This window comes from Tenrec ecaudatus, chromosome 12 (genome assembly GCF_050624435.1).
Source record: "Tenrec ecaudatus isolate mTenEca1 chromosome 12, mTenEca1.hap1, whole genome shotgun sequence".
Lineage (NCBI taxonomy): Eukaryota > Metazoa > Chordata > Mammalia > Afrosoricida > Tenrecidae > Tenrec > Tenrec ecaudatus.
This window is the reverse complement of record NC_134541.1, coordinates 140,077,499-140,099,190: the sequence shown is the minus strand read 5'-3', so window position 1 is coordinate 140,099,190 and position 21,692 is coordinate 140,077,499. Positions and strand designations below refer to the sequence as shown.

At 59.2% G+C, this 21,692-nt stretch overlaps 1 protein-coding gene across 3 annotated transcripts; it reads left to right on the top strand.

Annotated features, from left to right (window-relative positions):
- The first annotated feature begins 11,626 nt into the window (after positions 1-11,626).
- On the top strand, positions 11,627-17,676 carry AMZ1 (archaelysin family metallopeptidase 1). Of its 3 annotated transcripts, none has more exons than XM_075527601.1 (6): positions 11,627-11,930; positions 12,551-12,718; positions 13,331-13,459; positions 13,655-13,824; positions 14,360-14,467; positions 17,146-17,676. In XM_075527601.1, the coding sequence occupies exons 1-6, from the start codon at positions 11,627-11,629 to the stop codon at positions 17,674-17,676; spliced, it is 1,410 nt and encodes a 469-aa protein (XP_075383716.1). The 3 variants fall into 3 exon arrangements, with proteins under 3 accessions (XP_075383716.1, XP_075383715.1, XP_075383717.1); XM_075527600.1 differs by having other exon boundaries at positions 14,291-14,467; XM_075527602.1 differs by lacking the exons at positions 13,655-13,824; positions 17,146-17,676 and having other exon boundaries at positions 14,291-14,370.
- The last annotated feature ends 4,016 nt before the right edge of the window (positions 17,677-21,692 follow it).

The window sequence follows — 21,692 nt, the reverse complement described above, 5'->3', positions numbered from 1 at the left end:
GGGATTAGGTATCAGGCATCATCAGAACAAAAAATCATATAGTGGATGAGGGGAGTGCGGAGTGGAGACCCAAAGCCCATCTGTCGGTAATTGGACATCCCTTACAGAAAGGTTGCAGAGAGGAGACAAGCCAGTCAGGGTGCAGTGTAGCAACGATGAAACATACAACTTTCCTCTAGTTCCTAAATGCTTCCTTTCCCCCCCACCTCCCCACTATCATGATCCCAATTCTACTTTACAAATCTGGCTAGACCAGAGGATGTACACTGGTACAGGTAGGAACTGGAAACGGAATCCAGGGCAGACGATCCCTCAGGACCAGTGGTGATACTGGGAGGGTGGGGTAGAGAGGTGGAACTGATTACAAGGATCTACATATAACCTCCTCCCTGGGGGATGGACAGCAGAAAAGGGTGAAAGGAGACATCGGACAGTGTAAGATATGACAAAATAATACTTTATAAATTATCAAGGGTTCATGGGGGGCAGGGAGGGAGGGGAAAATGAGCTGATGCCAGGTGGAGAGCAAATGTTTTGAGAAGGATGAGGGCAATGAATGTACAAATGTGCTTTACACGATTGATGTATGTGTGGATTGGGATAAGAGTTGTATGAGCCCCTAATGATTAAAAACTAGTTTTATGGTTGGGGTCACCACACGAGGGACGGTATGAGGAAGGCTGGGAACCGCTGCTCTGAAGGCGTGGTCCCCCTCCTGCGGACACCGTGCAGCTCCCACAAAAGTGATGGCTCAGGAAGCGACACAGTAACATCTGCAATAGCAGGTGTCGCTGTTTCCCTCAGGTGTTCTTGAACATTCTGGAACTCATGACCTAGTTTTGCATACCTGTTTGTTTACATATTAACTACAGGAGGTCATAAACTACAAGTCCAGTGCTCCCTAGGGCAGCGAGTCAGCTGTTCAGTTCTTTGGACCCCACCCCTGCCCTGCCCTGCCCGTCGGGTTTCCCAGACTGCATGTCTTCACGGGAGCAGACTCCTCGGGGGAAACTCAGACGGAGGGAAATGGGACAAGGACCGTATCCCCTAACTTATCACGGAGAGGGGGAGGGGGTGGTCTGGAAAGCTGGTCTTCCACGGTAGGAAAGCCTCCACTTTGGTAAGTTAAAGTTCAAGTACATGACCCTGCTTTAAATATCATTCCCACAGATTCTCCCCTGAACAGCTGTGCTGCCTTAGAGTGAGCGCGTGGTGGATCCTATGTCCCTACAGAGGCAGACACAATCCTTTTGCTCTCTTCCCACCATGACGCCCAGCTCCCCTTGTACCTTCCCCAGTGCAGGGATTAAGTTTCCTCGCCTGTGAGTGGAGAGACCTTTAATACAGGTACCACCCACCTTGTCAAGTATGTACCTACTGAACATGCGTGTCTTATGGCCACCTATAAGTGTCCCAAGAGGGTAAAGGGTCGCTCTCACTCCTCCCAGTTCTACGTGGCCACCAAGAGGGGCTGAGGTGGGCATGCTACTATGAAATGTATCCGACTCCTTTATTCCACTCTCTCTCCTGTCTTTCCCATCCTCTCTGACTTTACTAGACTCTTGACATGTCATCGCTGTGCCTGGCCCTTTGGCTGTGGGGGGCTGGTCTGCTCAGACAAGCCCTATGAAGTCCCTTGTAGCTCCCAGAATGGGCCCCAGAGTCACACCTCACCCGCCAGTACAGCTTTGTTGGGGTGCTCAGCGCTCTTGCTTAAGCCCCCTGAGCTGGCTGCTGCCCGTGGCTTGGTTCTCCTGCCGGGGTTCACCATGCCTAAGTGCCAGCACTCTCCCTGGCTGCTTCCAGTCGTGCCCTTCTGGTACTGTTGGCCTCTCCGTCTCAGGCGGCTGATGTTTTTTAAACTGGAGCCTGCTGCGCACAGGTCACACGCTGAATTTTGTGTCCCCATCGTGATCTCCCTGGAGGCAGCCTTGGTGACAGCCTTGGCTCGGGTGTGACAAGTCTGGGGTGTGAGGGCACACCCCACCTTGTTTGGAGTTGCAGTCACAAGGGGAGGTTGTAGGTGACACGGGGTGAGGGGGGAGCTTAGGTCGCTTTGCAATTGCCCTCCTGGCCTGGGCCCAGGGTCCCTCACTGTGCCCGTCCCTCCCCCTGGCAGTGGTGCCCAGAGCCGGGCCAGCACTGCACACCAGTTTGGGGGAGTGACGGAGTGACCGGGTTCAGCTCCCTGCCAGGTGGCCCAGGGAAGAGCCCCTTCTGGGGTGTGAGGCATCCCTGTTCATGGGACCCCCCTTTCAGGCTGCCCAGGACCCAGCGTCCTCCGTCCCCAGTGGCAGACCACCCTCCCCGCCCTCATCCCTTCCCTCAGCTGACAGGCGTCTCCATGGAAACCACTCGGCAAACACTGGCTGGCAGAGGCTGCTGCAGTAGGGCTGGGACTGGGCTGGAGCCCCGCAGGCAGCTGGGCGGCAAGGGTGCCCAGCTGTGCCCGCAGCCTGGGCACACACCCGCCTGTGCTGGGCATGCAGTGGGCATGAGGGCTCTAGGCTTGTGCTGTGACTCGGTTAGCATGCTGTGCTCTGTGTGAGTGCGTCTGGTGCTGGGTGCGGGTGAGTGTTGAGCATGTGTGTCGTGAGCATGTGCCAGGCCTGTGTATGGGTGTGGGCACCTGTGATCCAGGTGTGGCATGGGCGTGTCCCACGTGTGGTCACAGGTGGGGACGGGTGTGAGCAGCAGGGAGGACCTCTGGGGGGCCCTGTGCTATGAGGTGGCCAGTAGCCAGGCACGGTCAGCGCTCACTCTGCACGGAGAATCCCACAGGAGGTTCTGCTGAAGGTGACCGACCCTGGACAGGTAATTACAGGTGCCCTGACTCTGCTGTTGGGTGGGGAGGGGGTCAGACAGGAGAGCCTGTGCAAGGGCCCTGGGGCCTGCGAGAAAGAGGCAGACTGCAGGGGGCCAGCACTCTGGACCTCACCACGTGAGGCTGCAGAAAGGCAGGCTGCCACCAGGACATTGCACACCCCAGAGGGACGCTTCCTGTGTGGACGACCTTCCCCGTGGTTGGGCCCCGGAGACCCATGTCCACTGTGGGCAGGCCCACGTGGCCTGAGGGTGTGGGGTCCCTGCCCAGGGAGCTCCTGCCTGCACTGCCGTGGGGAGTTGTGGGCCACCCCTTTGGTGCTGTGAGAACTGAGCTGGGGTGGGGGGTGGGGGGCAGCTGTCAGGGCTTCCTGCCACCAGAGTCCTAAGAATGCCGGTTTACCCTGAGCCCTCCTGGCTGGCACCGCCTCCACCCGCCACACCAGACCACCCAGAGGCAGGGGCTCTACTGTTGTCACTCTCAGGCTGGGTGGGGACCAAGGGCAGGGTCATATTTGGAGACCACAGGGGACAAGTTCAGACAGCCCAGGTCAAGGTTGATCCTGAAATGAATCAATGTCATTAAGGCATGGAGTCAAGTTGGACATCTTCAGAGGTGGATGGTGGAGGAGGAGGTGCTTCAGGAACACACACACACACACACACACACACACACACAGAGACCCCGCTGGAGTTTTCCTTGTTCTGCTTGAGAAGCACCGCTTGGGTTCATGCTGGTGACTGACGGCTCAGAACCCAGAAGCTAAGAGAAGCACCCGGGACAGAGAGACGGGACCGAGAGATGGGAGACGGGGACAGAGAGATGGGGACAGAGACAGGAGATGGGGACAGAGAACCAGGAGACGGGGAAAGAGATGGGAGACAGGGACAGAGGGACGGAACCGAGAGATGGGAGACAGGGACAGAGAGACGGTACAGAGAGATAGGAGATGGAAACAGAGAACCAGGAGATGGGAATAAGAACCAGGAGACGGGGACAGAGAACCAGGAGACGGGACAGAGAACCAGGAGACGGGGACAGAGAACCAGGAGACAGGACAGAGAGACAGGAGTCGGGGACAGAGAACCAGGAGATAGGGACAGAGAGACAGGAGACAGGGACAGAGAGATGGGACAGAGAGACAGGAGATGGGGACAGAGATACAGGAGATGGGGACAGGGAGACAGGGACAGAGAACCAGGAGACAGGACAGAGAACCAGGAGATGGGGACAGAGAGACAGGAGATGGGAACAGAGAGATGGGAGATGGGGACAGAGAACCAGGAGACGGGGAAAGAGAGATGGAGACAGAATCAGGAGACAGGGACAGAAAACCAGGAGACAGGAACAGAGAACCAGGAAATGGGGACAGAGAACCAGGAGACAGGGACAGAGAACCAGGAGACAGGACAGAGAGAACCAGGAGATGGGGACAGAGAACCAGGAGATGGGGACAGAGGACCAGGAGACAGGGACAGAGAACCAGGAGACGGTACAGAGAGAACCAAGACACGGGAACAGAGAACCAGGAGATGGGGGCAGAGAACCAGGAAACGGGGACAGAGAACCAGGAGACGGGGAGAGACGGGAGACAGGGACAGAGGGACGGAACTGAGAGACGGGAGACAGGGACAGAGAGACAGGACAGAGATAACCAGGAGACGGGGACAGAGAACCAGGAGACGGGGACAGAGAGACAGGCACAGAGAACGAGGAGAAGGGGACAGAGACAGAGATGGAGACAGAGGGAGTAAGAGACCTAGAATACAGACAGACAGATGGAGGGAGAGGTAGAGACAAATGGAAATTCAGCACAGAATGTGAGAAACCAAGTTGAGTGAGAATGAGGGGGTTGGGTGGGGGAAGGATGGTGACAGATGCCAGGGCAGCCCCTTCTAGATCCTTGACCCCTCCTAGATCCTTGACCCACCCACCATGCCATCTCAACCCCCAGACCACATGGGTGGGGGAAGGCCACCATGATGCCACAGGCAGTGCAGCTCCCATGCTGGAAACCTTACTGTGTCGGGGGGTGCTTTATCCTGAGAGCAAGCCCCCAGAACCAGTCGCCCAGGCCCTGAACTGCAGTGAGCACTACCCCATGGCTCAAGGCTGCACTCAAGGGTCAGGGCTGGGCACCCCCCGCCTCTAGGCCTCAGTAGGAATTGGCATTGGCCCACCACCCACAGGCATTTCTGGGGGTCATTCCTCAGGCCTAGGGGACATAGCCCACTTGCAATCCTTCTCCTAATGCCACATGCTCAGGGAGATCCCCCGGCTCCCCCAGACGGGCATGAGGACCTGTCACCCCGCTCAGCCACTCAGTGCTCTGAGCTGCTAACTGCGTGGTCAGTGGGTCAAATCCACCCACTCCTCGGAGGGTGAAAGATGAGGCTGTCTGCTCCCGTAGGACAGACAGCCTCGGAAGCCCTAGGGAGCAGTCCTTCTCTGCCCTAGAGGGTTCACTGTGCGTGATGGGGCCATTCTCCAGCACACAACCTCACCCCCAAACATCAGTTCCCTCCACCTACATCCCCCACTCCTTCATCACCACCTGTAGGGGAGAGCAGGGCTGCCCAGGGTCTGCAAGGCAGGACAGAGAACCTGGGCCCGACTGCACCAGGACTCCACAGAGTCGGATTTCGACGCTGAATGTCTGGAAATTTTTGCACCAGAGCTCGAACGAAACATGGGAATCCGACCCGAAGCACGTGATGTTTGTAAGCAAAAGCAATTAGAATCTTTCCCGTCACTCGACGCTAGTTGGCATTGTTAGTATGCATAGTTTAAACCTTTTGCGATTGTGTTCCAAATGTTTTGCTATAATTTTCTTAGTTTTTGTGGCTTTTTTAAAAACTGTTTTTAGATAAAAACCATGGGTCCTAAGAAAGAGTGTTTTAAAAAGAATCATGAAAAAGAACTGGATAAACATGCTATTGATATTGTCGATGATAATTTAGTAAACCCTGTTAGTAAACGCTTAAGGAAACGGCAGCAGCAGACTGCATTAGACAGATATTTTTATTTTTTAAGAGAAAGTCAGTCAGGTTCTAGTGAAAAAAGGCAAAGAAGGGAAAAAATCCTGAAAAGCAGCTACCAGTTGACTTTGTGGAAGGGGATTCTCCTTCCAAACACTGACTCTCTCTGTATCCCTCCTCTCCACGTCCGTGTCCACAGATCCAGATCCTCATCCGTCTCGAGGTATGAGCTGTCCTGTAGTTGTTAAAATGTTTTTAATGTTGTCTCCTATTTAAGTTATATGATTTAACTCTGCACACTTATTGACTTTAAAATGTCCGCGTCATGTTTTGTATAAAAAGGTAAGGTTGGGGTAAAGACTTAGTGGTCGTGAATGGATTAATCCATTTTCAATGATTTCTTATGAGAGAAATCAATTCGGAACTTGACTATATCACATCTCGACGCTCCTTCTAGACCAGATTCGTGTCTAAGTCCAGGGTTCTACTGTACATCTTCACTGAAGCTGTGACGTCTTCCCCTCCCCCTCTGCGGGCTAGCAGCCTGAGCAGCTGACCTGGCCATCAGCAGCCATGCTTAACCCACCGCACCACCATCGAGTCGGTTCTGGCTCAGGGTAACTCCATGGAAGATCTCCAAGACTGTATGTCTTTCCCAGACAGACAGCCTCCTCGTTCTCCCGAGGAGCAGTTGGTGGATTTGAACTGCTAACCTTGCAATTAGCAGCACAAAGCTTAATCTGTTGCTCCATCAAGCCCCCTTGCCTCCGACGGTGATCTCTAATAATAATAGAACCAAGGGTTGCCGTGGCTCCATTAGGTGCCGTCATGTGGGACCCAACACTGCCCAGTCCTGAACCAAATTCGCTCGTTCTGTCTGAGCCCGGGCTTGCAGCCGCAGTGTCCATCCGTCTTTTTGAGGGGCTTCCTCTTCTCCCCTCTACTTTGTCAAGATGCTGTCCTTCTCAGGGGCTGGTCCCTCGTGACAATGTGTCCAAAGTGCGTGAGCTGCAGCCTCTGCATCCCTGCCTCTAGGCAGCGCCCTGGGTGAACTCCTGTGACCTCCTGGCACAGCCCACGGCCCTCTCCCTACTCCCAGCCAGCACCATCGCTAGACCCGAGGGGGTTTTGACAAGCTTAAGGATAAACGGAATCAAAAGAAGACGGAAAGAGACCGTTAAGCTCTTTGTGTTAGTCTGGGTAGACTAGGACTTCATGTCAAAGAGCAATAGTACATTGAGAAAACATCCCGCCCAGTCCAGATCAAGTCCATCAGTCTGATGTTAGCCTGTGTGTCTGATCAAAGTCTACAAATTCCTCTTCAGACTCACGCAGCACATAACACTGAATGCAGGAAGAGCACAGGCTGGTGGGTGGAAAGTCTTGTGGATCCAGTGGCAGTGGAAGCATCTCAGCACTGTTGTGGGTCTCTGTGTGGTTCCTCCACCTCCAGGGCTCTGGCTCCATCATCATAACTCCATGTGGCTTGTCATCAGGAAGGTGAAACAGAGAGAGTGTGTGTCCCGCCTCCAGGGAGGAAGACAGGCATTCCCAGAATCCTCAGGAGAAGGCCCTGCTCACACAGAGGCATGACTGGCTAAGACCTGATTGACAGGCTAGACTCCACCCCTTCGCTCAAGTTGACAGGTGATGATGTCACTGCCACACCCTTGAAGACCAGACCCTTAGTCACTCTTTAGGATTGGAAGGGAACTCGTCCCCTCCCTACCCTCAGGATGACCAACGTGTAGGGTGTGGAGAAAAAAACACTTCTGAGTGCTGGGGAGGAAGGGGGTGGAAACAGATGGGGAGGGGATGGGCATGGGGGCGTGACGGGCTTGCAGGTGATCTGAAGCCACACTGGTAGGATAGGCGCTGCGGAAAGTGTAACAGTGGCCTGCCCAGGGAACTCTCACCCACACAGGGTGGAAGGGGAGGGGGAAAAGACACTACTTAGTGTGCATGTGAGATAAGGCAGCATGGGGTTGTTGGCTACAGGGTCCATGGTTCAAATCCACCAGCTGCTCCGTGGAAGAAAAGTGAGGCTGTCTGAAGATTTACAGTCTCAGAAACACGATACTGGTCACTAGAAGTAAGAATTGACTCGGGGGTAGTTTCTTTGTTTTGTTTCGGTCGAGCTATTTATGTATCATCTATCTATCCTTATCTATGATCTATCCATCTATCTATCTCTCCATCCATCCATCCATCCATCTATCATCTACCTCTCTCCCTGCCTGCCATCCACTGACCTGAATGAAACTAGGTAAAAAGGAAAAGTCCTAAGCAGGTGACTGGCGCAGGTGGCAGGTCTCAGCGCTTCTTCCAGGTGCAGGTGTTAGGCAGCAAGCAGCTGACAGAGGGGGCGTGGAGGTGTGACTCCCTCTGAAGATAAAATTAAAGGTGGAGAGATGTGTCAGCAGGATGCTTGACATGAAGTTGTGAGAGCTGACCACTGGGTGTGGCCTCACTGGCGTCTCTGAGTCTGAAGTCAGTTGTTGGATGCACATGTCCCCATAAGGCCCCTGGAGAGGGAACTGTCCTGGTCCAGCTGCTGGTGGCCCCCGCATCCCTTGGTCAGATGTCACCTTACTCCAGTGTCCCTATGGCAACCTTCCCTCTGTGTCTGCCTCTCTCTCCCCCTTTGATCAAGAACCGCAAGTCACCCCAACCCCACCAGCCCCACCTGCAGGCTAACTCATCTTCAAAGACCCTGTTTCTGAGCAAGGTCACCTCCGCAGGAGGTGGGCTGGCTGCTGAGGCTCCCAGGCCCCCAAGAACCCCTTCTTCTGAGCTCTCCGATGGCCCAATGAGCCAGGTAAGGTAGGCAAACGGGAACCTCCTGGTGCTGATTTACTAACCTTTACCCCTTCAAAGAGCTGGCTCCCAGGCCTGGCAGGCACCCCTCGCTCTCTCAGCCCACAGCACCTTCAAGGAACCAGCACTGTCCTTATTTCCGATCCTGGACAGGGAGTTCCCAGAAAGCCAGGCAAGCAGGGCCTCCCCTGTGCTTGCTTACTAATGATGTTGGGGGAAGGGGAGAGCAGACCTAGCTGCTGGGTGTGGCTGCCCCTGTCAAGCAAGGGCTTGGGGAAAATCTAGTGAAGCTGTCTGCTCCCGATTAGCCAGTAAGCAGCCGTGGGTGCCCTGGGGCTTACCTGGCTGATTGAGCACAGGGCTCTGGCTTCCAAAGTGCAGGGCGGCCTGGGCAGAGCTGCCCGGTCCAGCTGTGGAGGGGAATGGAGCCTCGGGTAAGCGGTGACCAGCAGGGTCCTTGCCCAGCTCTGGATAGAGCAGGGACAGAAGGCCGCTGGATGGCTCCCCTGCGTTCCTGGGTGCTGATCAGTCATGGTCCCTAGAGGAGGCACCCCACCCGCCTCCTGACTCCACCCAGAAGGACCCTAGGGAGGTGGACAGAAGCAATTTCCTGCCCCACTGGCCTACAGTAGCCAGCAAGCAGGTTCCACAGGGGATGAGGCAGGTATTGTGGGGACTCATGACCCCCAAACCACTCTGCCAGTGAGCCCAGGGACTGGCCCTGTCTGGGTTCACATCCCTTAACCACTGTCCCACTGGACTTAAGTTTAAACTATGTGGAATACAGGGATCACTATTCTCCTCTGCAGGCAGGGGTGATGGCAGCTAGGCTGCCCCAGGTTGGGGACCCCTCGCTGCTGGGGTGGCCCTCTGGAGACCCTCCCCTGTCGGTCTGCCTAGCACCTCGTCCATCCTCACTGCCGTGAGTTTGGGGCACAAGAAGGGCAGGGGGCGGGGAGCCTGCAGCTGCCTGCGCTCACAGGGTCCCGCCCCTCCCGCCCGCCCCCGCAGACGTCACGTGCGCCCCGCCCGCCCTCCTGCGCGTTCTGCCCGAGGCCGTCCACCGGGCCGGCAGGTAGGACGGTCGGGGCGCTGGGCCCGGGTCGGGGTTGCGAGGGGCTGGTGCCGGGCAGCAGCAGGAGGGCTGCGGCGCGGGGGGCGGTTTGGTTCGCTGTGGCGTCGGGTGTCCAGGACTTGTACCCCTGAGATGGGCGCCGGGGCGGGCTCCCCTTGCCGGCCCTGCGGGGAGAGGGCGTGACAGAGTCCTGCCCCTGGCTAGCACGGGGACAGAGGGTTCCTGGGTGACGGAGGCTGCAGGCATCTCTGGAGCTGAAGACACCCTCAGGGTGTGAGCGTGCGCCCACGTGCCGGTCCGCGTACCTCCCAGGTTCGGTCGCTGCCCCCGGAGAACTCCAGGCTGGGGCGCAGGGCGGGAGACCCAGCAGCGTGGAGCGCAGGGACCCCAGAGGGTTGGCCCCAGGCCGGCGCGCGGCAGGGTGAGCAAGTCCCTGTCTTGGAGGGGGCACCCAGCAGGGGACAGGAGGGGGACAGGAAACCCAGTGTCTGGCCCCCCAGGGCGATGCCTCAGCTTCCCCTCTGTGGGCCTGGAGCCTTGCCAGGAGTGTGAACCCCCAAACCGCGCCCGCTCCTGCGCCGGCCCCACCAGGGCGCTCTGAGCTGGAGGCTCCTCGGGTGGTGGTGAATAAGGGCACAGCTGCAGCGGCCACCTGCAGGGCCCGTTCAGGGGACAGTCAGCTATTCAGTCAGACAGGGCTGCCCAGCAGACAGGGCTGGCAGTCAGAGGGGGGTCTCTCTGGTCAGTTGGGGGGGTGTTCTGTCCAGTCAGGTGGGGGGCTGTCCAATCAGATGGGGGTGCTGTGCAGTCACACCGGGAGGGGGGCTGACCACGCATGGGCACATATATTCATGTGTGTACTCACACAAGCACACTCTGCCCTCCCCACCCCTTCCCGGAGCTGACAGGCTCTTGGCCTCGGGTTAGCCCCAGCATTTCTGCACAGCTTCCCCAGGGTCACTCAGGACCTCCTCCCCTCTGCACATCACTCCGGCCACACTGGCCTCTGCTGCCCCTTAGACCACGGGGTGCCTTTTCTGCCCCCCTCCCCCTAACTCTCTCTCTCCCCTAACTTCCGGCAGTCAGAGCCTGAGTCTCCCTGACCCTGAGCACAGGAGCCACTGTATGCTGCTGATCGCAGGGCAGAGGTCGGGGTCCATCAGAGGCAGCTCAGGAGAAAGGCCTAGCCTCTTCCCCTGGATCCCCAGAACAGCTTAGACCCTCCCCCCAGGAGCACAGGCCCCCTTGTGAGCCAGTCAGCTCAATAGCTGCTGGTTTAGAATGAGTTGGGGTGCCTCAGCCCCCCAGAAAAGGCCGCTGGAATCCAGGGCTTGACACCCCGACTCTGCACACAATTGTTCTCCTGTTTGAGCCCCTGTTTGCCACAGCCGCCGGACAGTCCATCTGGTCGAAGGTCTTCCACCATGCTGTGCCCCTCCCCTCTACCACGCACGGTGCCCTTCTTCAGGGACTGCTCTCTGCTGCTAATGCGTCCGAAGGACGAGAGACAAGTCTCGCGGTCCCTCCTTGCCTCTAAGGAGCGTTCTTGCCTTCCCTCTTCCGAGACACGCCCGTTCATTCCTCCGGCAGGGCGTGGGCTAGTCAGTGCTCCTGGACAACGCGGCCCTTCAGATTCGGTCTGGTCCTCCTTCTCCATGGTCCACTCTCATGTCCAAAGAGAAAACCATCGCTTAGGTCAGGTGCATCAGAGCCATCAAAGCGTCCACCATGTGGTGTCCCCTAAGGCTGTGGGATCTGAGAGAGGTGACCGTGCTGTCTGTGTCCCCACCCCCAGCTGCTGCAGGGTGACAACAGGCCTTGGGGTGCTGACAGGCCCCCCACCTCCATGGAGCAGCAGAGAGAAGATTCTGGAAGACGCTGTGCCTGTGCCCTGGTGGCTCATGGGTAGTGGCTCATGTCCCGGGAGTGGACATGCTCCAGTGTAGACCTGCCCAGGAGTTCAGCTTCGGCCCTCGGGTCCTGAAGGACGCCCTGGTGTCCAGCGACGTGGCCCTGGGCCAGCTCTATGCCTCAACCTTCTCCCCGGTGGAGCGGCTGTTCCTGGCCGAGGCCTACAACCCCCATGGGACTCTTTTCCACCCACTGCGGATCCACACGGCCTCTGACTGGCTCCTGAGCCGCCCTGAGCCCCCCGAGGATTTCCAGACCTTCTACCAGTCCCTGCAAGGCCGCAAACTGAATCCCAGGCGGAGGCACATCTTTCTGCAGCCCATAGGTACCAGGGGTCTTTGCTGGGGCGGGAGGGGGCTGCCCAGGAGCCCACAGGACTGACGGGAGTGGGGAGGGAGCAGCCCGGGAGTGTCTGGTACCTGGGATGAGAGGCCAGGAGGCCAGGCGTGGCACCGAGGTTGCTGGATTTCAGCTGCCCACCTCTCAGGTCCTGGCTGAGTGCCACCAGGGCCCCGTTACTAGCCATAATGTGGCAAAAACACAAGGGCAGTCTCAAGTGCTGCCCACCCTGAGCCCATGAGGCCAGGCTGCTGAGAGTTGCCTCAGCTCCCTCAGCCCGCAGGGTCGTTCTCTCCACACTCCCATTGCCAGAAGGGGTTTCAGGAGCTCTGGGGGCGCGGTGCCATAGACTGCTCCCCCAAGACCAGTGGTTCAAACCCACAGCCCACTCCATTGCAGGAAGATGAGGCTGTCTGTCCCTTTAAAGATGGACAACCTCAGAAACCCACAAGGGCAAGTCCACTCTGCCCAGCAGACCTCTGTGGGGGGCCTGTGTTTGCTACTCTGGCCTCGGTCTCCCAGCTAGCCCCTGCCGGCAAAGGGGTGTGCCTGGGCAGGGGGAGGGGAGGGTCTCTGGTGGGCATGGACATGCCGCTCTGCCCACAGATCTGGGTGAGGGGCCAGTGGCATGCCCCCTGCTGGACAACGTGCGGAGCTACACTGAGGCCTTCTTCCCAGGCCTGAGAGTCACCTGCCTTCCTTTGGTGTCAGCCCCGCCCATTCACTGCTCCTCCCGCCCCTGGAGGGATGCGGGCCAGCTCCAGTTCCACACAGGTGGGTGATCATGCCCAGGGTCCTGTCATGGGGAGCAGAAAGGATCTTCCTCACGCAGACAGAGCCCGGACCGGCCAAGAGAAGGGAGGAGGGGGTTCATTGGTTGACTCAGTGCTGGGAGGAGTCCTGTGGTGTTGTGGTTACTCAGTGCACTGATCACTGCAAGGTCAGCAGTTCAAAACCACCGGCTGCTCCGTGGGAGCAAGACAGGGCTTTCTCCTCCTGTAAAGAGTGACCGTCTCAGAAAGCCATGGGCCGTGTACCCCGCCCTGTCGGGTCGCTGTGAGTCGGCTCCGACTCAGTGTCCGTGAGTTTGGGTCTTAGTAAAAGGCAAGTTCCAAGTCCGCTCTGTGGGGTCCTGTCCCCGGCCCTGGGGGTCAGGTGATCAGAAGAGGGCAGGGCGAGTGAGTGAGAGTGAGCTTTGTGTGCACGGTCCTCTCCATCTGGACATAGGCCATACCTGGACCGTCCATGAACTGGGGACAGTTGTGCAGACAGAGCTGGGAGGTGCTTTGCAATCTAAACCCAGGAGAGGGTGTGTTGGGAGGAGTGTCCCTCCACTTGGCACCAACTGGGCGCTGAAAGCCCCATCTCCTCGCTCCATGTCCCCAGGTGGCATCTTGTCCTTCCTGAAAACCCATAAGCCAGACGATGCACTATGCGTGTTGGGCCTCACACTGTCTGACCTGTACCCACGAGAGACCTGGGCCTTCACCTTCAGCCAGTCCCTGCCTGGGCACGGTGAGCTGCCGCCTCCGCCCTCCTCATTGTGGCCTGCCACTCCAACCCCACCCCCTGCCTAGGGGAAGCGGGTGCACACCTGGGGGACAGTGCCCCTTCCAGCTCCTCCTGGGCAATGACTGCTCCCCAGGGGGCATCTCTGGGCAGAAAGGAAGGGGTGGGTTTGTCCTCAGCCCCATCCCTCCCCTCTCCCAGAGGTGGGTGTCTGCAGCTTTGCCCGCTTCTCAGGGGAGTCGCTGCAGGAGGAGCCCAGCACCGCTGATCTGGGCCTGGCAGAGGCAGCAGAGAGCAACACTGAAGTCCGTGTGCAGGAGCAGGGCCCTGGCCTGGCCTTCAGTGCCCTTGGTTCGGTACAGTGCTGCAGGGTGAGTGTGGTCGGCCGAGGGCCAGTGCTGGGGGTCTGCTGGGCTCAGGGAAGTTGATAAGGGTGCAGAATCAGGTGGAGGGGGGAAGTGAGTCAAGCAGGTATGCACCAGGTGAATGACAGCCTTGTTCTGTCCACCTGTGTGACTGAGGAAACTGAGGCAGACATGCTAAGTCTTCAGCTCTGGGCCATGGGCAGTCAAGTGGCAGAGCTGAGCTCTGCACCTGCCTGTGTCTGACCCTAGAGGGATGTCACGGCTCACCTGCCTGCCTGGAGTGAGTCTCAGGTAGGGTTGGGGAGGCAGGAGCCTCTGTCCTTGGTGCCCTGGGCAGCCTGGCCCTGAGGTCACTGCAGACTTCCTAGGACCTTGGCTGGGGGCTGTCAGAGAAGTTGGGGGCAGGGAGGGAGGGTCTTGGAGGTAGGCTGTGTGGTTCGAGGGCAAGGCTGACAGGTCGCTTCTTCCCCAGGCCACTTGTCACGCGTTGTGCCGCCTCCTGGGCCTGGGCAGCTGCCGCTGGCTGGGCTGCCTCCTGCAGGGCGTGCTTAGCCTGGAGGAAGCCCTGCGGCGGCCCCCCGACCTCTGCCCCATCTGCCTGCGGAAGCTGCAGCACCTCCTGGGCTTCCAGCTGCTCGACAGGTACAAGGTGAGTGGACCAGTGAGGGGGAGTGGACAGGTATAGGGCAGTGGACAGGTACAGGGGAGTGGACAGACACGAGAGTGGACAGACACAGGAGTGGACAGGTACAGGGTAGTGGACAGGTACGGGGAGTGGACAGACATGGGAGTGGACAGACATGGGAGTGGACAGACATGGGAGTGGACAGACACGGGAGTGGACAGGTACAGGGGAGTAGACAGGTACAGGGGAGTGGACAGACATGGGAGTGGACAGGTACAGGAGAGTGGACAGGTACAGGGGAGTGGACAGACACAGGGGAGTGGACAGGTACAGGGGAGTAGACAGGTACAGGAGAGTGGACAGGTACAAGAGAGTGGACAGACACAGGAGTGGACAGGTACAGGGTAGTGGACAGGTACAGGGGAGTGGACAGACACAGGGGAGTGGACAGGTACAGGGGAGTAGACAGGTACAGGGGAGTGGACAGACATGGGAGTGGACAGGTACAGGGGAGTGGACAGACACAGGGGAGTGGACAGGTACAGGGGAGTGGACACAGGGAGGAGAGGGCTTGTTGGCTGCTTCCATAAAGGGGGACTGGGGAAGCTCCCCATTGTCACTGACAGCCCGCAGCCCCCTCAGCACGGCCTGGCCCGTTTCTGCAACATGGAATCCCAGCGCGGCCGGGCTGGACTAAACACTGGCCACACTGCTGCCCCAGGCACCGAACTTGCCTTCCCTGGAGCCGGGCCTCGCTTTCCCATCCCAGGGGCCCTCGGGGGCAGGAGCAGACAGCCTCCTCTTTCCCTCTCGGAGCGGCCCGTACTTTCCAACCGCGGACCTTGGGCTAGTAGCTCAGCACGTCATCACCAGGCTTCGGAACCCACTGGATGGCCGTGGGTTTGCTGCTCCCTTGCCGGGCTTCCATCTAGGCAGATCCAGTGCCGGGCGGGAGAGGTGACACTGTGAAGGCGGCCCTTGGGGCTGAGCCAGCCGCGTGGCGCTGCTGCCCTCTTCTGTCCCCATGGGGAGCTGCCTGGCTGGGGTCCCTGAGGGGAGTTGGTTCAGGGCAGAAAAGAGTTTGTTTACAAACTCAGTGACCTCCCTCCAAGCTCAGGGTTCAAAGTCATTTCTTCGTACCCACCTTTAGATGACTAAACGGGGCCCTGGTGACACATTGGGCCCCGAACCACACAGCAGTTCAAATCCACGGGCCGCAGAAACCCACGGGCAGTTCGACCCTCTCCTGTGGGGTCTGCCCTGTGAGTCGGCATTGATTTGGGGGCAGAATGAACTTGATAGGAGTGGACTTGGGTTTGGGGGGTTTGATCTCATTTGAATAAAGGCAAACTGCCTTTGCTTACATTTAAAAGCGAAACAAGACAAACCAAGCCAAGACGGCTCTGAGTTTTAGAGCGAGAAGCCCTGGTGACGTGGGCTCAAGCGCTTGGATGTCAACCAAGCAAATGATGGCTGTGGGCGGCCCAGGGGCTCTGTGTCAGGAGGAAAGGCCTGCCCGTCCGCCCCGGCAGAGGAAGCCCGAGCGGGGTGGGGGGACAGTTCTGCTGTCTGTCTGGGGCCTCTGAGGCCCAGCGTGAGGGCGCAGTGCAGGACTCTGGGAAAGTGTCCCACCTGGCGGCTCTGAGGGGAAAGGCCTGGCACCCTGTCCTGTAAGGTCCGCAGCCTGGGAGGACTGGGCCCTGCTCTCTCACAGAGGGAAGGGGTCACCCTGGGGTGTCGGCTCACAGAGGGAGCAGGTGTGAGGGAAGGGGCAGCCTGAGCACACCTGGCTGCCGGCGGAGCCGTCTCCACTAGGACGTGGTGCTGGTTTGGCCTGGACTGCTGTTCTGAGGGGCAGAACACGTCCCAGGGCAGCCGAGCTGGCTGTTGGGGCTCATCCTGGGGTAGCCTGTGGGCAAGGGTCCTTATGGGAGGACTGGGCATCTTCATGTCCCCCTCCCTTACTCCCCACTCCTGCCCTGCCTTGGGGGGAGGGGTCCCTGTGGACCTCAGAGCGAAGGGTCAGGTTGGGCCTCTGCTGCACCGGGCTTTCTGGAAGGACAGCGCCAAGTCTTTCTTCTTGGTCACCCCGGGTGGACCAGGATCTCCCTGAGCATGCTTCCTGACCTGAGCGTCATGTCAGGGCACCGAGCAGGCAGCGGCAGGGGGCTTTCTGGGACAGGAAAGGGCCTAGAGGGGGCAGATCTAAGCTAAGGAAAGCGACCTGGGGGAAGGGGCTCAGAGTAAGAGGGGCCTAGGGAGGGGAGGGGTGAGTTAGGGGAGGAGCCCAGAGGGAGGGCAGGCTCTAGGCTGGGCAGGTCAGCTACTCCTGGCTGTAGGAAGGTCCTGCTGGCCCCTGGCCAGGGGTCTCATCCCTGTCCCTGGGACCCTGCTAAGTCCCCTCCCGGCCTCCAGAGACCTGCCTGGCCCCGAGTCCCTGCTGTCTGAGGGCGCTGGGCTGGGAGTGGCCTGACCTCGAAGAGGAAGCCAGCTGCAGGCTGTTGTTCCCACACACTGCCCGCAGCTGCCGCCCACATGTGAGCCCCCACGCCTGTGCCCACGTGCAGTCCTAGGGGTTTCTGAGAGCTGGCCCTGGGCGCGCCTTAGGTGTACAGGCTGCAGCTGAGGACACTGGGACCCCCTTTGTTTTGTGAGCCCACGGTAGACCGTGCCTGGACTCAGCCTGTGTTTCTCCATTTCAGGGACTTCATGCCTGGATGCAGGCCGTGGCTGGAGCCGGGCCCGGCTGGGAGGTGCCTGAACACTTGGGGTCTGAGGACACGCTGCCTCTCAGCGCCGACTCAGGGCTCGGTGTCGAGAATGACTCGGAGGCCCCCAGCCTGTCGGAGCCCCTGACCCCGGACGGGGGGCCTCCGGAGCTGCTGCCCCTGGAGGACCTGGAGAGCCAGCCCCCGGCTGGGAGCCCTGCCGAGCCTGAGGGGACACTCGGGGCGCAGAGGCTGTGGCTGGCGGCCTGCATCCGGGCCCTGGAGAGGGAGGAGGTGGAGGAGGAGCTGGTGCAGCTGGACGCGGCTGTGGACTCGCTGGCTCGATGGGAGCTCTTCACAGGGAAGCTCCCGGCCCCCCGGCAGGCCCTGCCCAGTGCCAAGGATGGCCCGGGGCTGCGGAAGGCCCTGGGGGAGACGCTGTCTTCTTGGCGGAGGAAGCTGGGCTCCCTGAAGCTGGCCAAGGCGGGGCCATCTCCCTCGCGCTGTGACCAGGAGGAGGCCTAGGCAGTGAGGGTCAGTGACAAGGCCCTCAGGAGTAAGCCTTCACTCAGCTCCTTCCTAGCCAGGCGTGTGTGTGTGTGTGTGTGTGGAGGGGTAACTCTGAGGTAGTGCCACATTGGCCCTCCGCTCGCTCTATGTCACCCCTTCCCTGGTGGTTCGGCTCCTGCACTGCATGGCTGTGGCCCGTTCCCAGTCAGGCAGGCCGCCCAAAGGAGAGCCAGGTGGAAGCTGGCTGCCTGTGGGCTTCACTTTGTAAGCCACCAACAGTGCCCTGGCATGACGTGCCTGCGGAAGGTGGGGGTGGCAGAGATGCACCAGGTTCAGGGGAGGATATCACCTCCCCAGGAGGGCTGGGAAGGTTCTGGAAGCCCCTGTGCAGTGGGACCCGGGGTTGGTCCTGTACCTGCTGGGCGAGCCTACCTGGCTCCCTCGTGCCGCCCATCTCCCGTGGCAGTGAGGCTCAGGATGATGCACTCTGGAGCAGAGGTTCAGGAAGCCCACAGCCTGGTGCCCTCTGGCTCACTGTCCCGGGCCGTCCGAGACAGCATGGCAGAGGGGCAGCGGCCTGTGGGTCAGGGCCTGTGCCAGGGAGCTGGCTGGGAGGTTTTGAGGGGGGGTGGAGTCCTGTCCTTTGCTCAGGGGTGATGGGGCTAGGAGTGACTGGGAAGTTGTGGGGGCTTCTCCCATGTAGGAAATCAACAGGTCACTCTGGGCCCCGACAGATGTGGTTCCTACCAAAAAAGGGCCCAGGTGGTTTGGGTAGTAAAGGCGTGGCTGTCTCACCTCTAAGTCTGTCTGTCTGCAACGCCAGGGCTCCCAGAAAATGCCTCCAGCTGGGCCGGGTGGCTGGGGGCCGGGGGTGGTCACACTGTGGGAGGGCCCCTCAGGGGCTGAGTACAATCTGTGTTTGGGGTCCTGGCCTTTCCATACTTGGTCATGAGACAAGGGGCTGCAGATGTACCCTTGCCTTCTAAGGGCACACATGTACACGTGAATCTACTTCCACACACACATTCAGTGTATGCATGTACATGCCACACGTACACACCAAGATACACAACACATGCACAACTACACACGTACACACCAACACAGCATACACATGCACATCCACTCCCACACACGCACTTATTTATGCACACACTCCATATGCCTACATAACTGCAGACACAGACACACATGCATACACACATAGGGACGTGTGCACGCACCAGGACATGCACTCCTACCCACACATTCAGTATAGGCATGTGCACACAAGCATGCACACAGATACCCACAGTCACCACTCCACCCACCCACCGTACACATTCACGCACACACATGCAAACATGCGAAATACACGTGTTCCCAAACACAGGTGTGCACAGTCACACATCGGTACACTCCTACACTGATGCCCACACACCGAATGCATGCACACATGTAGGTACACACAGGCACATTCACATGCACAGGTACACACCCACATACATGTATACATAAGCACACACACACCACACACACGAACAAACGCACCCCGGCATCCCTGATTTCTCCTCCTCCGGCCTCCTTCCCTGCCTTCCTGAATCCCACCTCCCTCAGATGAGCCAGAGGCTCTTCCCACAGGATCCCCCGAGTGAAGTGGGCCGGGGTGGGCGGGGGTGGGGAGAGCAAGTGGTCTCAGCACTCCAGTCCTGAGCCACTCCCATTGCCAGAGCTCAACTCAGGCACTGCCCACCAACACCATCCCATAGGCCCTGCACCATGTCTACACGGCCTATGGACAGGCCGCAGACGGGCCCACAAGCAGGTCTGAGCATCCCGGGAACGGCGGGGGGTGGCGGTCTAGCGTGCTCACTAGGTGCACAGTCGGGGGTTTGAACCTGGTGGCCACACCAAGATGGGCCGTGCTGCCCTAATCCCCAAGGGGCAGTTCTGCTCGGCTTCATAGGGCCACTGTGAGTCGCAACCAACCAACCAACCCAATGGCCCCCAGCGGGTATACCCACGGAGGATTCCGGAAGATGTCGCCCACAGAGGTCCTAGTGCACGCAGCGACCTGATGATCTTGGAAGCCTTGTGGGGCCCAGCTCTGCTGATGGGAGCCCAGGGGAGAGATTCACAGACACACAGGAAGTTTATGTCCCGAGTGGGGGTGGGGGCAGCCCCACTGGAAGCCCCAGGAAAGGCAGAAAGGCCAGGCCTCCCCAGCAAGTGACTGTCACCGTGGGCTCCAGCTTGCAGGGACAGGTCCTGCCTCATAAACACCTCCCCTTTGGACAGGCCCCTTCCAGACACGGCTGGGCTGTGTGTACCTGCTGCACCTCCTCTGTCCTCTCAGGACCTGGGGCCCCGGAGTGACGCCCCAAAAGGCTGGGGGTCTCTCCACAGAAGGACGTGCTGGAGACCTGTTCCCACCAAGACTGGTCATGAGAAGCCACAGTGCAGGATGCTGCCCGGGCCTGCACCATCCTCAGGGCCTCCGCCCTGGGTGAGCCCATTGCTGCGGCGGCCAGTGTCCACCCATCTCAAGGGCCTTCCTATCGCTACCCCTCCACTTTCCCATGCATGGCGTCCTTCTCCAGGGACTGGTCTCTCCTGATCCCGAGACCAGGCTCCGTGGGCTGAGGTCTCGCCGTGGCAGCCTCTAAGGAGCACCCTGGCGGGCTTTCTTCCCCTGACCAATCAACCCTCTCTGGGACCCCTCACTTGGGGACCTGCCGACAAGACCCCCCAGGGGCAGTTCAACTCAGTCTGTGTGTCGTCCCCTTGCTGTGTGAGGATGCAGGCTCAGAGGGGTGGAGCTGCAGCATGTCCAGTTCCTCCAGCCGCAGCCCCGTGTCCTTCCTCTGCCTCCCCGTGTTCTGAGAACTGGACACCTCTGGCCAGGAAGCAGGTGAGGACCTGGGGGGCCGGGTCAGTGACATCCATCAGAAGGGGTGTGGACAAACGGGGGGCCCAGATAGTGGGGGTGAGGCCAGAGGACGTTTCTGCAAAATTTATTTTAAAAAATCTCTCTCCCTGTAATTGGGTCAGGAGCCCTGGCATCTCAGAGGCTCCACACTGGGCTGTCATCCGAAAGGTCCGCCATGAAAAACCGATTGGAGACAGGTCAACAGTTGCAGTCTGGGAAGCCCACAGCACAGCTCTGCCCTGTCCCACAGGGTCCATGCCAACTCAATGGCCGTGGGTTTTTGGGTGAGTCATTTGTGACCACAAAAAGATCAGTTGACCCCTGGCTGTGTATCTACGAGCCTGGGACTCGACATTCGCTTGTTTGGGATCTCCCCTGCTGGTGAGCAGGGGACGATGGGCTGAGGTTGGCACGTGGAAAGGCGATTTTTACGCCCGTGGTTACAGCCGCGGACACCTGCAGGGGCAGTTACACCACAGGGGCAGTGCTAGCCTGTGGTGTGGGGCCGCCGGGTCTGTCTGTCCTCTGTAGGGAGCTGCCACTGCCCCCCCGCAGAGCATCCCATGGGTGCTCTCCTGCAGGTTGCCCAGGCGGGCACACGCGCACGGGCATGTCTTTATCACAGACATCCCCAGCACTGCATTGGTACATCTTTACCAGCTGCCTCAGGGCTGGCTTTGAGTGTGAAGTGGCCGTTCCAGTGAAGCACAAAGGTTCCCAGAGCAGAGGGGGGCAGGGGTGGGGGGGGCACAGCAGGATCGAGTCCTCTAGGGCAAAAACACAGCCAAGGACTCTGCAGGGTTTCTGGGGGGAGATCCGCGGGTGACAGGAGGAGGGACCCCACCCCTAGCCAGCATCCCTCTCCCTGCACCCTGTCGTCATCTGCTGGGATTCTCAGGAGGCCCGTAGGAAGCTCGGTGGTGCCAGACTGGACTCCCTGGTGGGTGGCCCAGCCCTCGGTGAGGTGCCAACCCAAATAAAGCACCCAGTGGTTGAGGCTGTTTGCACGAAGAGGGTGGGGCCCCAGAGGGCTATTTATGGTTTCTGGAGCAGAGGAGCAGGTCTGTGTGTGGGGGTGGGGGGGAGGAAACAGGGCAGAGGGGTCCTGCCTGCAAACCAAGGC

Excerpts from the sequence above, each read along its gene's own strand:
- AMZ1 (XM_075527600.1), top strand. The coding sequence starts at position 11,627 with ATGCTCCAGTGTAGACCTGCCCAGGAGTTCAGCTTCGGCCCTCGGGTC. Across the intron at positions 11,931-12,550 it reads CATCTTTCTGCAGCCCATAG|ATCTGGGTGAGGGGCCAGTG; the intron begins GTACCAGGGGTC and ends CTCTGCCCACAG. Across the intron at positions 13,460-13,654 it reads CCAGTCCCTGCCTGGGCACG|AGGTGGGTGTCTGCAGCTTT; the intron begins GTGAGCTGCCGC and ends CCCCTCTCCCAG.